A 16,183-nucleotide genomic window follows, 5' to 3' on the forward strand; every position below is an offset into this window, starting at 1 on the left:
CTTCTTGTCCTGTGGCAGAAAGGCTCCCTTTCAACCAGTAACAGAGGAAAGGATCTCAGCCAGACCAGAAACAAATAAAGTCTTACCCTTAAAGGGTAGAGACAGAAGTTTGGACTTGGCAGTCACATCTGCAGACCAAGATTTTAGCCACAGGGCTCTGTGAGCTAGAACCGCAAAACTAGACATTTTGGCTCCCAGCCTAACAACTTGCATGCTGGCATCACAGATAAAAGTATTAGCTGGCTTTAGAATAGTAGTCTCCTCTGAAATTAGGTCAGACAAGAATTCACACCAATTAGAGGCTGCACCAGCAACTGTTGAAATACTAGCAACTGGTTGCCATTGCAAACCCTGATGAAGAAACATCTTTCTTAAATAACCCTCCAGTTTCTTAAACATAGGGTCCCTGAAGGAGGAAGTGTAGCCTCAAGAAGAATAATGGTTCCCTTGGCTAAGCTGGATATAACCCCCTCTCTTCTTTAGGAACAGTGTGCCAAAGATCTTGCACAGAGTCAGCAACAGGAAACATCTTTTTAAACACAGGTGATGGGGAAAAGGGAACACCCGGCTTCTCCCATTCCTGAGATATAATGTCAGACATGTGATCTGGAACAGGAAAAACCTCCACAGATTTGGTTTGATATCAAAAACTCTGTTCAGCTTATTAGCCTCTGCAATTGATTCAGAGTCATCCAAAGTAGCTAAAACCTCCTTCAAATGTAAACTGAGATGTTTAAGCTAAAATCTAAAATTAACCTCAGAATTTACTGTACTAGCAACCGCAGATTCAGAATCAGAGTTCTCGCCCTCAGACGCTGCAAAGGAATGATCCTCGCTAGATAACTGAGATAGACTGACTAAAGCAGCCTTGGCGCAATCAGAACTCTTAGAAATGTTCTTAGATTTCCTTTTTCTCTTACCAGAAGAAGGTAAAGCACTTAAAGCCGCAGAAACTGCAGAAGTTAATTGTGCAGCAAAATCCTCTGGTAAATATAAACTCCCAGGGGCTGACTGAGAGGAACCTCAGGGCACTGCGTGTGAAACTGTCAAAGACTTGGACGTTTTAGGAGAAAGCTGAGGCATAACCTGAATAGCATTATCCTGAGAGAAAGAAGGCTCAGATAGGGAATCTTTATTTTTAGACAATAACACTTTATTTAGGCATGAGGAACAAAATTGCACAGGCGGTATTACCTGGGCATCTGCACAGTAAAGACATTTGTCAAAGGAACAAGAACTCAAAAAGAAAAAGAGCCGTCAAACTAACTATCCTTAAAGAAAAAGTACCTTGATACGACTAAGGGTAAATACACACTGTGCCAATTTAAAAAATAAATAAATATATATATATATATATATATATATATATATATATAACACTGCCCCTTATACACCAACCAGTATAAAGACAATGTCTAAGCCTAAAATAAAGAGCCTTTCTCTCTCCTATGAGAGAGCAGTGCCCTGTTCTGCTGCCCATAATAAATCCCCCAATTAAAGGGATATCCAGTCCCATTAAGATCCATCCTTTTAAAATGAAATTCCTAAGTCCTGCATCCTTCTCACCTAGAAGGCAAAAAACACTTACCTGTGGATCTGCTGCAGGGCAGGTACAGCAACAGGTAAGACAGACTCTGACCTCTGACAGGGACCTGTAGACAAAGAAAAACAGAGTAACCAACCCTGGTTTTCTATATAGGGGTAGCATAAATGTTGGAAGGTAAGCAAGGACTACCTCACCGTCTTCCAACTTCTAAAATCCACCATTACTCTTACTAAAGAAGATTACATGGACACAGCATAGCTCCAATCCTTACCCATTAAAGGATTAAAAACTTGATTTTCATCAGATATCATCTTCGCACACCACCTACGATGTACACAGGCAATGAATGACTGGGGATTGTGAGAAGGGGGTTGATTTTTAACTTTGCTGGGGTGTTCTTTGCCTCCACCTGGTGGCCAGGAGTTGAATTCCCACTCTCCATGCCATTAGAAATAAAATCTTTTAATGAAAGTCAGGATTTTGGAATTATGGATTTGGATATTTGTACCCTGTTGTTTGAATTTCATCCATAAAAATTGTTTAAATTTGTTTTTCTCTCATTAAAGAAGTACCTACACAATATCCTTGCATATCCTTACTAAATTACCCTTTAAAGGAAAAGTTTGCGGAACCATGCTCTATACAGATTGCCATGAGTGGGCGAACGTTGCATACTCTCTCTGTGCACTAGTATTTAGAATGATGAGACCTACATGTTGAACCTAGCTTTTTTATAGGGCTGGAGCTTTAATCTCAAGACATTTTTCAAGAAATAATATTTATTTTAAAACTGACATCTAAAAATTTTAAATTATTTTTGTTGATATTTTTAATTTCAGTCATTGGGTGTTATTTTGTAAACATTTGCAAGTTTTTAGTGTTTAAAAGGACATTAAATATATTTTCTTTTAAAGCGATAGGAAAGTCCACATTAAACTTGAAAGAATCAGATCCATTGTTGAAAATGAATATGCACACATCGTACACTAGTGGGAGCTAGCTGCTGAGTAGTGCCTGCACACATTTGTCTCTTGTGATTGGCTAACTAGATGTGTTCAGCTAGCTGCCAGTAGTACAGTGCTGTTCCTTCAGGAAAGGAAAACAAGTTCAAATTTGATTATAAAAGTAAACTTAAAAGTTGGTAAAAATTAAATGTTCTATCCCTAATTATAATAGAAAAATTTGACGTTTCCTGTCCCTTAAAGTAAAAATTAGGTTTGTTTTACGCTCCCAAAAAGGCAAATTCTGTAATTTGTAAATGTTGTAAATCAAATATCTGGTTTAGGCAATTTGCAGCCTAGATTGATGTTGCTTTTGGCTGTTGTAGGGAGTGGGTGGCAAATTACATTTACATAAACCCAAAGGGTATTTAAATCTTCTTTTAATATGTCTTTAAAGATGTATATATCTTTAAAATAGTCATTATTTCCCAAACAAGGGGATACTATACCCCATGGAGATTTCTGCACCAATTTCTATTGTAGCTTTCTCTAAAAATTATTTAAAGTAGATTAAAGGGACATGGAACACAATTTTTTTCTTTCAGGATTCAGACTGAACATACATTTTTAAACAACTTTCAAATTTACTTCTGTTATCAAATTTGCTTAATTTTCTTTATATTCTTTGTTGAAATCAAGTGAGCAAATGACAAGAGCCATATACAAACACCACCAATCAGCAGTTAACTCCCAGTAGTGCATTACTGCACCTTAGCCTTCTTAAGTATGCTCATCAACAAAGGATGTCAAGCGAACAAAGCAAATTAGAAAATATAAATCAGTTGGAAAGTTGTGTAAAATCGCATGCTCTATCTGAATTAGGGCTGTGCAATTAATTGATATATGAGGCTATGCAATATATGAATGACATGAGGCTGCAATTTTTTATCAAAACAAAACAAAAAAAAATGTCAAACAGCATTCTTAAAGGGATACTAAACCCAATTTTGATGTACTCCTGTTATCAATTTGTCTTCGTTCTCTTGCTATCATTATTTGAAAAGTAGGAATGCAAAGCTTGGGAGCTAGACCATTTTTGGTTCAGCACCTGGGTTGCGCTTGCTGATTGATGGCTATATGTAACCATCAATGCCTGCCAATAACTGCCCAATATAGTGAAATATCCAATTATAATACAAATAAAAATATGTTTTTGGTTAAGAGTAAATTTAAAAACACAAAAATGTTGTTTATCAATTATCAGTGTAAGCTACATAAATGCTACAATGCTAATAGTGTTCTTTAAATCGGTGACAGTTAAATTTAGCAAACTTTATTGCTGCATTTTCAAAATGTTTATTAACATGTTTAGTATGATAAAGAGAGGAGAATTTCTATAATACAGAGCATTGATATTTTTATCATGTCATAGCATTTACACATCAAATAAGTAAATACCTGACCTGCAGGTTTAAATTACATCACTAAAACTGTACTACACACAATTTATTTAAAGGGACACGATAGTCAAAAAAAACTTTCACGATTTATATTGAAATAAATTAGATTTTTTTTTTCTTTAAATTTCACATTCTATGATCAAATAGGAAGGCAGAGGAGCACACGTCTGGAGCCCTATATGGCAGCAGTTGTTGCAGCAATGTTATACATTGTTGCAAACACGGCTACCATAAAGTAAAGGATATGTACACAAAACAAAAAAAATTGAATCAAGAAAGTTTAATTTTGACTTTCATGGTGTGGTAAGTGAAAATATCATCATCAATAATATTAAATATTTTTTACATTTTGTATTTAAAGCACCTTTGTATGAGTTTTACAGCTCTGAATTGGTTTTCAAATTTTGTTTCACAGAAACTAACTGGTATATACTGAATATCAGCACATATATATATATTTAAAACTTACATATAGCGTAGAGCAGATTCCTTCATATAAACAAATTTATACACATTGTCCTGTCAATTTCTTTTTTTACACGTCATTTTTAACACATTTTTTAGATCCATTCATTTTGCAGTTCACAAGTCAGAATGTCTGAACAAGAATATCAATTATGTCCACTTTAAATACAATTTGTACTTCTGCACCCTTTAGTAATTCAAACTGTTTTAGGTGCCAATGAATCTCCACTAGCCTTCATATTGAGGTTTCCTAATTCCTTTGTTAGGACCCAATAACACATAACTAGCCACATTCGAGTTTTAGATGGAACGGCTAGAAGGCGGAGTCAAGGTGGTCCAAGGGTAGTGCCATAATAGTTTTTAGCATAGCTTGTCACACACAGAGTTGATGTGACAGCCAATCAAAATGTAGGATGGCTGAGAGCTCTGCTAACATATTTGGTGTATATAATAAACTGCTTTTTAAACCTGTTCTCATAAAAGGTAGTCCTAAAAATCTTACCTGGAAACCCAGCTTTATCTATTTTCGTTACTACTTTCTAGGTTCTTATAGGCTATGGGGCCTATCTATCAAGCTCTGTATGGAGCTTGAGGGCCCGTGTTTCTGGCGAGTCTTCAGACTCGCTAGAAACAGCAGTTATGAAGCAGCGGTCTAAAGACCGCTGCTCCATAACCTGTCCGCCGACATCGGCACAAATCAACCCCATCGAGTACGATCGGGTTGATTGACAACCCCCTGCTGGCCGCGAGTCTATAGGGGGCGGCGTTGCACCAGCAGCTCTTGTAAGCTTCTGGTGCAATGCTGAATACGGAGAGCGTATTGCTCTCCGCATTCAGCGATGTCTGTCGGACCTGATCCGCATTGTTGGATCAGGTCCGACAGACTTTTTATAAATAGGCCTATATGAATGGCTTCAATGTATAAGCCCCAACAACAAAACTAGCCTCAGTACATACTAAGAAATTACACCATGCTGTGCAGTCTGAAATATAACAGTACTTTAAATTAAATTGTGTAATTCCATTAACTCGTTTCCTTCTGAATACAATGAAACAGGTATCTGTTTGTCCAGTGGGATTGTCTGATGCCCATCCAGTTGGCATTTCTGCATGGGACTCTGCAGTTTCTTTCTGACCTTTGCAGAGAGCCGCTGCAGCATTCTCTTTTTTAGTTTTGCCTTCAGTTTGGACCCTGCAAGTTCGGTCAACAATTCTACCAATTGTGAGGGCAAAGTGAGATTAGGAACAACCCGGAATACTTCTGGAATGTCGCCTCGGTTAAACTGATGATCAAAGCATGCAACTACATATCGACCTGCTGTTGTCCGATAGAGAAAATCGGGAAAGATACAGTTTAATATGGCCCCAAAAGCTCCATAAGGGTCGCAACTGGCTTTTGGGAAGGGCGTTTTTTCTTTCCACTCCAAGTATCGCTGTTTGGCACCTTCAGAAAAGAGTAGGATGATAATGCCGTTATCTTCCAAAACTGATGTTTTTTGTGACTGATACCATGGCAAAGGGTTAACTTTGTTCATATCCGTACGGTGCCACTGATCCAGCACCACGTCCAGTTTCAGCTCCTTTAAAGAGGATGCTAAAACGTTCACAAGTTCTTCATATGCGCGGTTATCGGGGGAGTACAGAATTAAGACTTTACGATGGTTGAATGTTTCATCTACAATACAAAATAAAAAATGTTTTTTAATCTCTTATCTATTTAATTTCTCCTCTCTGTTGTGTTGCTATAGAATAACATATCAGCCAAGTCATAACATTTTTAAAACAAATTAACATTCTTTTTACTGCAATTATTTTCCAATAATCAAACTCAACCCACTGTTTGCCTTATTTAGAGAAGCTAATCTGGACCTTTGACAATAACTAGCCTTGCTATCTGTGAACTAAGTTAGTATAAATTGCTTTGTTTAGCACTTGTTTTGTGATAAAGTCAATTAGAGAGAGGTATGTAGTAGAGTTAGCCAGAAGTCAAATTAGAAATTGCTCAATTTTCAGAGCTAAATTACTTGTAAAGAGGGAAAACTAAATAAAAAATGAATAAATGCAAAAAATATACTGCAAATTTGTTTCATTACACCTAACTAAATATTGTATATAAAAATCTCAAGGTGTTTACTGTCACTTTAAGTACAAAGTCATAAAACGCTGCACTTAAAGGGACAATAAACCCAAATGTTTTCTTTCATGATTCAGATAGCGCATGCAATTTTAAGCAACTTTCTAATTTACTCCTATTATCAATTTTTCTTCGTTCTCTTGCTATCTTTATTTTAAAAGAAGGAATGTGATGTATAGGAGCCGGCCCATTTTTGGTTGAGAACCTGGGTTATGCTTGCTTATTGGTGGCTAAATGTCAGCCTCCAATAAGCAAGCATTATCCATGGTGCTGAACCTAAAATGGTCTGGCTGCTAAGATTTACATTCCTACTTTTTAAATAAAGATAGCAAGAGAACGAAGAAAAATTGATAATAGGAGTAAATTAGAAAGTTGCTTCAATTTCATGCTCTATCTGAATCATGAAAGAAAAAATGTGGGTTTAGTGTCCCTCAAAGGCCAAGATTACTTTTGCAGCAGACACATTTGACTCATCCAGTAGAATTCTCTTGCTATGTCTATTTATTAATAATTATAGCGCTACAGAAGTCTGCTGGTCTATACAAATAAATGGTAACAATAATAATAATATAGTGATGTATTCAAAGCAAAGACAAGTCTAATAATAATTTAAGTTTTAAATTGTATTATCTGAAGAAATAAATGTAAAATTTTAGCTTCTATAAAAGTACTTTTGTTTTTATCAAGTAATGGGGTCTTCTATGTTGAAACCTAGGTTTACCTTATCAAACCCATTTTGCTGAGGAGAATTGTTTGCAGGGCCTTAGCATTTGCGGAGGCCGGGGCTCTGGGCAACACTAATTTGTGGACCACTTCAGCCCAATGCCCTTATTAACCATCCCCTGCATGACCCTTCCCTGTCCCAACATTCAGTGTTACCTATATAAAGGATAAAACTAAACATTACACCTCCGGATACCATAAACTAAATAAAGGATTTACATTGATTGTGTGTCAAAATAGCTGAGTGTAGAATATGTAGTTGTTATGGATTTACATTCGGAAATTACCCTCAGCAGAATAGATTTAGTTTGTAGCAACTCAGTGGAATTGGAAATCCCACAATTTTCGGAGGTAAATTACATGAAAGAGGGGCAAAATTAATAATGAATGTATATAGCAAAGTTGTTGTTTTTTTAGTACATATTTTTACATTGTAGGCTAAAAGTGTTTAATATCCATTAAAATTAAACGGTATTTTTATCCCTAATTGACCGCTATACTCATCCAGCATCATCACAATTGTTTGTACACACTAATTTATCATAATAAAACACAATATCACAAACTGTGACCATTATATGTAAAAAAAAAAAATTAAAGAAAATTGGGCTTAGACAATTCATGTTAGGCACGTACCTGCACTAAAGGTATATAAACTGGATAAAAATTGGAAAAAACAATAAAATATCTTCTTATGCTTAGGCACGTAATGAACAAAACTATAAATACAAACATTTAAAAAAACAAAAATGTATGCTTACCTGACAAATTTCTTTCTTTACGGATATGGTGAGTCCACGGCTTGAGTAATTACGGTTGGGAATCTCTCTCCTGGCCAGCAGGAGGAGGCAAAGAGCACCACAGTTAAACTGCTAAGTATCACTCCCTTACCCACAACCCGCAATCATTCGACCAAAGGGAAATGGAGAAAAAAGAGTAACACAAGGTGTAGAGGTGCCTGAGGTTATAGTCAAAAGAACTGTCTTAAAAGGGTGGGGCCGTGGACTCACCATATCCGGAAATAAATTTATCAGGTAAGCATAAATTTTGTTTTTCTTTCTAAGATATGGTGAGTCCATGGCTTCAGTAATTACTGTTGGGAAGCAATACCTAAGCTGGAGGACACGGACAATTAGGAAGGGACAAGACAGGCAGTCCTAAACAGAAGGCACCACCGCTTGAAAACCTTTCTCCCAAAAGAAGCCTCAATCGAGGGAAAAATATCAAATTTGGAAAAAGTATGTAGAGAAGACCAAGTTACAGCCTTGCAAATTTGATCCACAGAAGCTTAGGTTTTTGAAAGCCCAAGAAGAGGAAATGGCTCATGTGGAATGAGCCATAATTCTCTCAGGAGGCTGCTGTCCAGCAGTCTCATAAGCCAAATGAATTATACTTTGTAACCAAAAAGAAAGAGTAGTAGCAGTAGCTTTCTGACCTTTACATTTCCCAGAGAAACAGACAAAGAGGGCAGAGGACTGGCAAAAATCCTTACTCAACTGTAAGTAGAATTTAAGAGCATGTATAACATCCAAATTGTGTAACAAAGGTTATTTGCAAGAAGTAGGATTAGGACACAGAGAGGGAACAACAATTTCCTGATTGATATTTCTATTAGAAACAACTTCAGGAAGGAAACCTAACTTAGTACAAAGAACCGCCTTATCGGCATGAAAAATAAGATAAGGTGAATCACACTGCAGAGCTGAAAGTTCTGAGACTCTTCGAGCAGAATAGATAGCAACAAGAAACAAAACCTTCCAAGATAACAACGTAATGTCTATGGAATGCAACGGCTCAAACGGAGCCAGCTGTAAAACTTTAAGAACAAGGTTAAGGCTCCAAGGAGGAGCAACAGACTTAAAGACAGGCCTGATTTTGACCAAGGCCTGACAAAAAGATTGCACATCTGGCACATCCGCCAAACGTTTATGTAGTAAAACTTATAAAGCAGAAATCTGACCCTTCAGGGTACTCACTGACAATCCAATTCCAGGCCTTTCTGAAGAAAAGATAACATTCTAGGAATTCTAATTCTACTTCAAGAGTAGCACTTGGATTCACACCAATAAAGATATTTACGCCATATCTTATTATAAATCTTTCTAGTAGCAGGCTTTCAATGACCGACTCAGAAAAACCTCGCTTAGACAGAATTAAGTTTTCAATCTCCAAGCAGTCAACTTCAGAGAAACGAGATTTGGATGAAGGAAGGGACTCTGAATCAGGAGGTCCTTTCTCAGAGGTAGTCTCCAAGGTGGGAGAGATGACATCTCCACTAGGTCTGCAAATCAGATCCTGTGAGGCCACACCGGGGCTATTAGAATCACTGACGCCTTCTCCTGTATGATACGAGCATTGACTCGTGTAAGGAGAGCAAACAGAGGAAACGGGTATGCCAACCTGAAAACCCAAGGAACCGCCAGAGCAACTATCAGAACGGCTTTGTGGATCTCTTGACCTTGAACCATACCTTGGAAGCTTGGCGTTCTGACGGGACTCCATCAGATCTAACTCCAGCACTCCCCATTTGAGGACTAAGCTGGAAAACCCCTCCGGATGGAGTTCCCACTCCCCAGGATGAAAAGTCTGTCTGTTCAGAAAATCCGCTTCCCAGTTGTCTACTCCTGGAATGTGGATGTCAGATAGACAGCAATTGTGGGTCTCTGCCCACTGAAGAATCTGATTAACCTCCTTCATGACTAAGGAACTCTGAGTTCCTCCCTGGTGATTGATGTAAGCCACGATTGTTCCTGAGAAATCCACCATGAAAAAGAGTCCCTTGACGAATGATCTAACTCTGAGGTAGATCTGCATGGTCGCCATTCCATTGTGTGAGCATACAGAACTGGAGATCTCTCAAATGGAATCGAGCAAAAGGAATGATGTCCATGAAAGCCACCATCAGACTGATTACCTCCATATATTGAGCCACTGAAGGATGAGCAGTAGCTTAAAGAGAGGCAAGAGGAAATTATTTTATTTTTCCTGACCTCTGTCAGAAAAATATTCATCAATAGAGAATCTATTATGGTCCTATACAGATGATCAAGCACCAAGGAGGGCTCGGTGGGTACCTTTAGCTCCAATCAACTGGTACCTAGCATACCAAATTGTTAATCATAGAGAAATAGGGGTGGGATCGGAGCGCCTAGCAGATGAAGGCTAAGGTATGGTGAACTGACAGGAGTGCTAATAAGTGAAAAAACATTATTACATTCTAACAGACTAAAAGCATAGATCCATGCACAAAAGTAAAAACAAATATAAAAAATAAAAACAAATGTTATAAAATACCAAATGGTTTCCCCAAAATGATACCAAGGGGAGTGGATAGTTAATCCCGCTAGCCTTGATAGCCAATATGGACTTGGAAATCCTGACTAGATATCCTGATTAATTCTAGGGTGACTGAACTCTTCTTAAATGCTAAGTTACAGCAAGATATAAATGAAAGAGTGGAAAATTAAACACAACAATAATAATAAATCACACTGATGTGAAATAGTGACCAAAAAACTAGTGTATAAAGTAAATAAGTAGATGTGAATCCAAAGTGGTGGTGATGAAAATTACAACGTGGTAAAAGATGAAAATTACTAAAAATATCCTGAAGAGTGTGATGTCGTTAGTGTAACAGATAAAGTCAATATGAAGCCAATATGAAATTGATATGAATTGACTATGAAGTCAGATAAATGGGCTTAGTGATGATTATTAAACATACTATATATATATATATATATATATATATATATATATAAAACACAAAACAAAAAACAAAACAAAAAAATGGAAAATATAAAAATAAAGTGAGTAAAAGTGCAGAAAAAAATGCAAAAATGAAGAAAAAGGATGAAAAAATAAAAATGCAATGCAAAGTTGATTCTTTGTGATGAATCAATTGGGTGAGTCCCATTCCTTGGTGATCTGTGAGAATCTTCTTTAGGTCCTCCTGTGTAAAAATAAATACGATAGTGCAGATTGCTTTCAACAGTGACAGTGTATAGAAAATAGGCTTACCAGTTCAGAGTAAACGCGTTTCGGCCCCTTTATATGGGCCTTTATCAAGACTTGTTTTTTCACTTATTAGCACTCCTGCCAGTTCACCATACCTTAGCCTTCATCTGCTAGGCACTCCGATCCCACCCCTATTAATCTATTATGGTCCCTAAGAACACTACTCTTGTAGCAGGGGAAAGGGAGCATTTTTCCAGATTCACATTCCATCCGTGGGAACGAAGAAAAGACAACAATATCTCTGTGTGAGATTTTGCTTGTTGAAAAGATGGTGCCTGAACCAATATGTCGTCCAGGTAGGGTGCCACAGCAATCCCACCAGAACGGATCACTGCCAAAAGAGCCCCCAGAACCTTTGAAAAAAGTCTGGGAGCCGTTGTTAGACCAAATGGAAGGGCCACAAACTGGAAATGTTTGTCCAGAAAGGCACATTTTAAGAATCTGTGATGGTCCCTGTGAATAGGAACATGAAGATACGCATCCTTTAGGTCTATACTTGTCATGAACTGACTCTCTTGTACTAAAGGAAGAATGGAGCGTATAGTCTCCATCTTGAAGGATGGAACTTTCAGAAACTTGTTTAGACACTTCAAGTCTAGAATGGGACCGAAAGTTCCCTCTTTTTGGGGAACCACAAATAGGTTGGAGTAGGACCTGAGACCCTGTTCCTGCACTGGAACTGGAACTATCACTCCCAGGGAGGAATGATGTTGTATACATTTCAATAACGTCTCTCTCTTTATCTGGTCTGCAGATAATCTTGAGAGATGGAATCTGCTTCTAGGAGGAAAAGTCTTGAATTCCAACTTGTAACCCTGGGATTCTATGTTACAGTCCAGGGATCTCGGACATCTTGTATCCAGGCTTGAGAGAACTGAGGAAGTCTGCCCCCACCTGATCCAATTCCGGATCGGGGACAAACCCTTCATGCTGATTTGGAATCAGCTGCGGGTTTCTTTGATTTTTTTTCCCCTTGTTCCAAGACTGATTGGGTTCCCAAGAAGACTTGGATTATTCCTGCTTGGAAGAAGAAGGGGAAGGCTTTCCTCTGAAGTTACGAAAGGAACGAAAATTACTCTGACCTCCTTTAGGCCTATTCTTCTTATCTTGAGGTAGAAAAGACCCTTTTCCATCCGTAATATCAGAGATTATTTCTGCCAAACCGGATCCAAACAAGGTTTTTTTTTTTTTTTATTATTATTATTAATTTTCAACACAATCATAAACATTGACTCTAATCTAATAGTATAAACAAGCATTTTCCAGGTCATTGAAAGTCAGGCGTTGGCTTATTACATACATTACGTTTACAACCTTACTGGTTTATTGTAGTATTCGTATTCTAGAACAATCTGGTTCAAAAAAGAGGATGGGAGATTATGCACATATTTATCACCCAGTTCTAAATATGCGAGGGGATCTTTCGGACCATGAATACGAGGTGTTACCTTGCATGGCTGACTTTTAACTGATACATTATAATAACAGTCCCATTCCTTCATATTCTGTACAATTAGATAATACATCTAAAAATAAATATAAATCCTGTTTACAACCAACTAACCTCCTTCAATCAACAAATTAAACTCTAATACATATTCTTATAAAAGTCTCTATATTATTTTATATGAAAGTGTCTCTTTTTTTGAATATTTATTTTTTAATCACCACAATCTTCCACTATAATTCTAGCAGGATAAAGTAAACGGGCTTTTATACCTTTACTGATCAATTGGGAGCAATATGGTGCCATCACTTTCCTCCTGGAGGAAGTCTTAAGGGAAAAATCCTGGAACAGTAAAATCTTACTGTTCCCAAATATCAGAGCATCAGCTTTCTTGAACAATTTAGATACTTCTAGTTTGTCTTGAAATTTTAGGAGTTTAAATATACACATCCTTGGTTTTAAGGGACCATCTGCTGAGGTTCTCTTGGGACCAATTCTGTGTGCCCTTTCTATTGCTAGGGGTAGAGACTGAGCTGGCATACCTATAGCCTGAGGTAAGGTAATGGATGTAAATTTAATTAGATCCTCAAACTCAGGTAATTCTGGCAGACCTATAATCCTAATATTATTACGCCTGGAACGATCTTCCAGGTCCTCCAGGCATAATTGCATATTATTTAATTTGGCCTCCTGTGTTTGGAGTACCTTTTCTTGGGCATTGACCTTATCTTCTAATGACGAAATTCTATTCTCCGCTTTGACTATTCTAGTTGAGAACTGTTTAACCTCTGTAGAAAGTGCCCCTATCACCGAAGAGATAACTCCTAGTTCTTTTTTAATTACATCAAATTGAGGGGAAAAGATAGCCGTCAATTGACCAATCAAAGCCTGGGTGTCAATAACCAACAATGCAACGTCCGTCGGAGTGTCAACACTGGTATCTGCAAACTTAATTTTTTTTTCCTTTAGGTTTCACAGGCATTTTTGGTGAATTACTTTTTACCTGTGTTATAAACTTTTCCATTAAGTGATCTACACCCAAAATAAAACAATGTGTCCCACTTCCAACACTACAATCAAACTGTTGTGCAGTCCAAACAAGGTTTTGACCTTGTAAGGAATCGCCAGAAGCTTGACTTTAGAGAGACAGATCTTATAGTAAATCTTTCTTGTCACAGGCTTACGAGCCTGAATCATGGTCTCAATGACCGAATCTCCAAGCAGTCAGCTTCAGAGAAACGAGATTTGGATGAAGAAAAGGACCCTGAAGTAGAAGGTCCTTCTTCAGAGGGAGTCTCCACGGAGGTAGAGATGGCATTTCAACTAGATCTGCATACCAGATCCTGTGAGGCCACGCCGGTGCTATGAGAATCACAGACGTCCTCTCCTGCTTGATCCGAGCAATGACTCTTGACAGGAGGGGCGAACAGAGGAAATATGTATGCTAGACTGAAATTCCAGGGGACTGCAGAGCATCTATCAAGAAAGCCTGCGGATCCTTGACCTTAAGCTGTACCTCAGAAGCTTGGCATTCTGCCGAGAAACCATGAGATCCAGTTCTGGCTGCCCTCAATTGAGGATTAAACTGGAAAATACTTCCGGATGGAGTTCCCACTCCCCCGGATGAAAGGTCTGTCGGCTCAGAGAATCCGCCTTCCAATTGTCCACTCCTGGGATGTGGATCACAGAAAGACAATAGTTGTGAGACTCCACCCACTGGATTATCAGTGCCACCTCTGTCATGGCCAAGGAACTCCGAGTTCCCCCCGGGTGGTTGATGTACACCACCGATGTTATGTTGTCCGACTGGAACCTGATAAACCGGGCTAAGGCTAACTGGGGCCAGGCTAGTAGAGCATTGAAAATCACTCTCAGTTCTAGAATGTTTATAGGGAGAACTGACTCCTCCCAGAGTCCAAAGACCCTGAGTCTTCAATGACCCCCAAATTGCTCCCTAACCTAGAAGGCTGGCATCCGTGGTCATGATCACCCAGGAAGGTCTGCAAAAGCAAGTTCCCTGGGAGAGGTGTTCCTGAGACAACCACCACAGAAGAGAGTCCCTTGTCACGTGATCCAGAACTATTTGTGGAGACAGATTCACACAGTCCCCCGTTCCATTGCCTTAACATGCATAACTGCAGAGGTCTGAGATGGAGCTGAGCAAATAGAATGATGTCCATGGAAGCTACCATCAGACTAATTACCTTCATACATAGTGCCACTGTCGGCCGAGGAGAGGACTGAAGGAAGATCTTTGTTTTTCTGACCTCTGTCAGAAATATCTTCATTAGTAGGGAGTCTATTATGGTCCCTAAAAACACTACTCTTGTGGCTGGAATCAGATGCACCTTCCAACCGTGGGAGCGAAGAAAAGACAACAAGAGCTCTGTATGAGAGTTTGCTTGTTGAAAAGACGGCGCCTGTACCAGAATGTCATCCAGATAAAGCGTTACTGCAATGCCCCAAGACCGGATCACTGCCAAAAGGCTCTCAGGACCTTTGAGGAAATTCTGGGAGCTGTGGCAAGGCCGAATGGAAGAGCCACAAACTGAAAATGATTGTCTAAGAAAGCAAACCTTAGAAACTTGTGATGATCCCGGTGAATGGGAACATGAAGGTATGCATTCTTTAAGTCTATGGTTGTCATAAACTGACCCTCTTGAACCAAGGGAAGAATGGAACGTATAGTCTCCATCTTGAAGGACAGTACTCTGAGGAACTTGTTTAAACACTTTAGGTCTGAAATAGATCTGAAAGTCCCCTCTTTCTTGGGAACCACAAACAGATTTGAATAAAATTACAGACCCTGTTCCTGCAGAGGAACTAGAACTATAACGCCCAGGGCAAAAAGATCCTTGATACAATTTAAGAACGCCTCTCTCTATCTGGTCTACAGATAATCTTGAGAGAAGAAACCTGCCTCTGGGAGGAAAAGTCTTGAATTCTATCTTGTACCCCTGAGATACAATTTCCATGGCCCACAGGTCTGGGACATCTCGTAATCCAAGCCTGAGCAAATTGAAGAAGCCTGCCCCCTATTAGATCCATTCCTGGATCAGGGGCTGACTCTTCATGCTGACTTGGAGTCAGCCACGGGTTTCTTAGACTGTTTTCCCTTGTTCCAAGACTGACTAGACTTCCAGGAAGACTTGGATAGTTCCTGCTTGGAAGAGGATGTGGAGGGTTTACCACTAAAGTTACGAAAGGAACAAAAATTACCCTGACACCCTTTCTGCTTATTCTTCTTATCCTGAGGAAGAAAAGATCCCTTTCCTCCTGTGCTATCTGAAATAGTTTCAGCCAAAACAGGCCTAAACAAGGTCTTACCCTTGAAGGGAATAGCTAATAACTTAGAAGAAACATCTGCAGACCAGGATTTTAACCAAAGGGCTCTGTGTACTAGAACCGCAAAACCAGACATTTTTGCTCCCAGTTTAATGACCTGTAAGG

The 16,183-nt window shown here is 38.7% G+C and overlaps 1 protein-coding gene across 1 annotated transcript in view; it reads right to left on the reverse strand.

Annotated features, from left to right (window-relative positions):
* Nucleotides 1-5,154: 5,154 nt before the first annotated feature.
* The window catches only part of IL17RC (interleukin 17 receptor C), a 263,169-nt gene continuing 252,140 nt past the window's right edge, over nt 5,155-16,183 (reverse strand). The window contains exon 17 of the mRNA XM_053689379.1: nt 5,155-6,087. Within this exon, the coding sequence (XP_053545354.1) occupies nt 5,414-6,087 (674 nt within the window). The 3' untranslated portion in view covers nt 5,155-5,413. The remainder of the gene's footprint in view (nt 6,088-16,183) is intronic.

The sequence above is a fragment of the Bombina bombina genome, chromosome 7, assembly GCF_027579735.1.
Source record: "Bombina bombina isolate aBomBom1 chromosome 7, aBomBom1.pri, whole genome shotgun sequence".
Classification (NCBI taxonomy): Eukaryota; Metazoa; Chordata; class Amphibia; order Anura; family Bombinatoridae; genus Bombina; species Bombina bombina.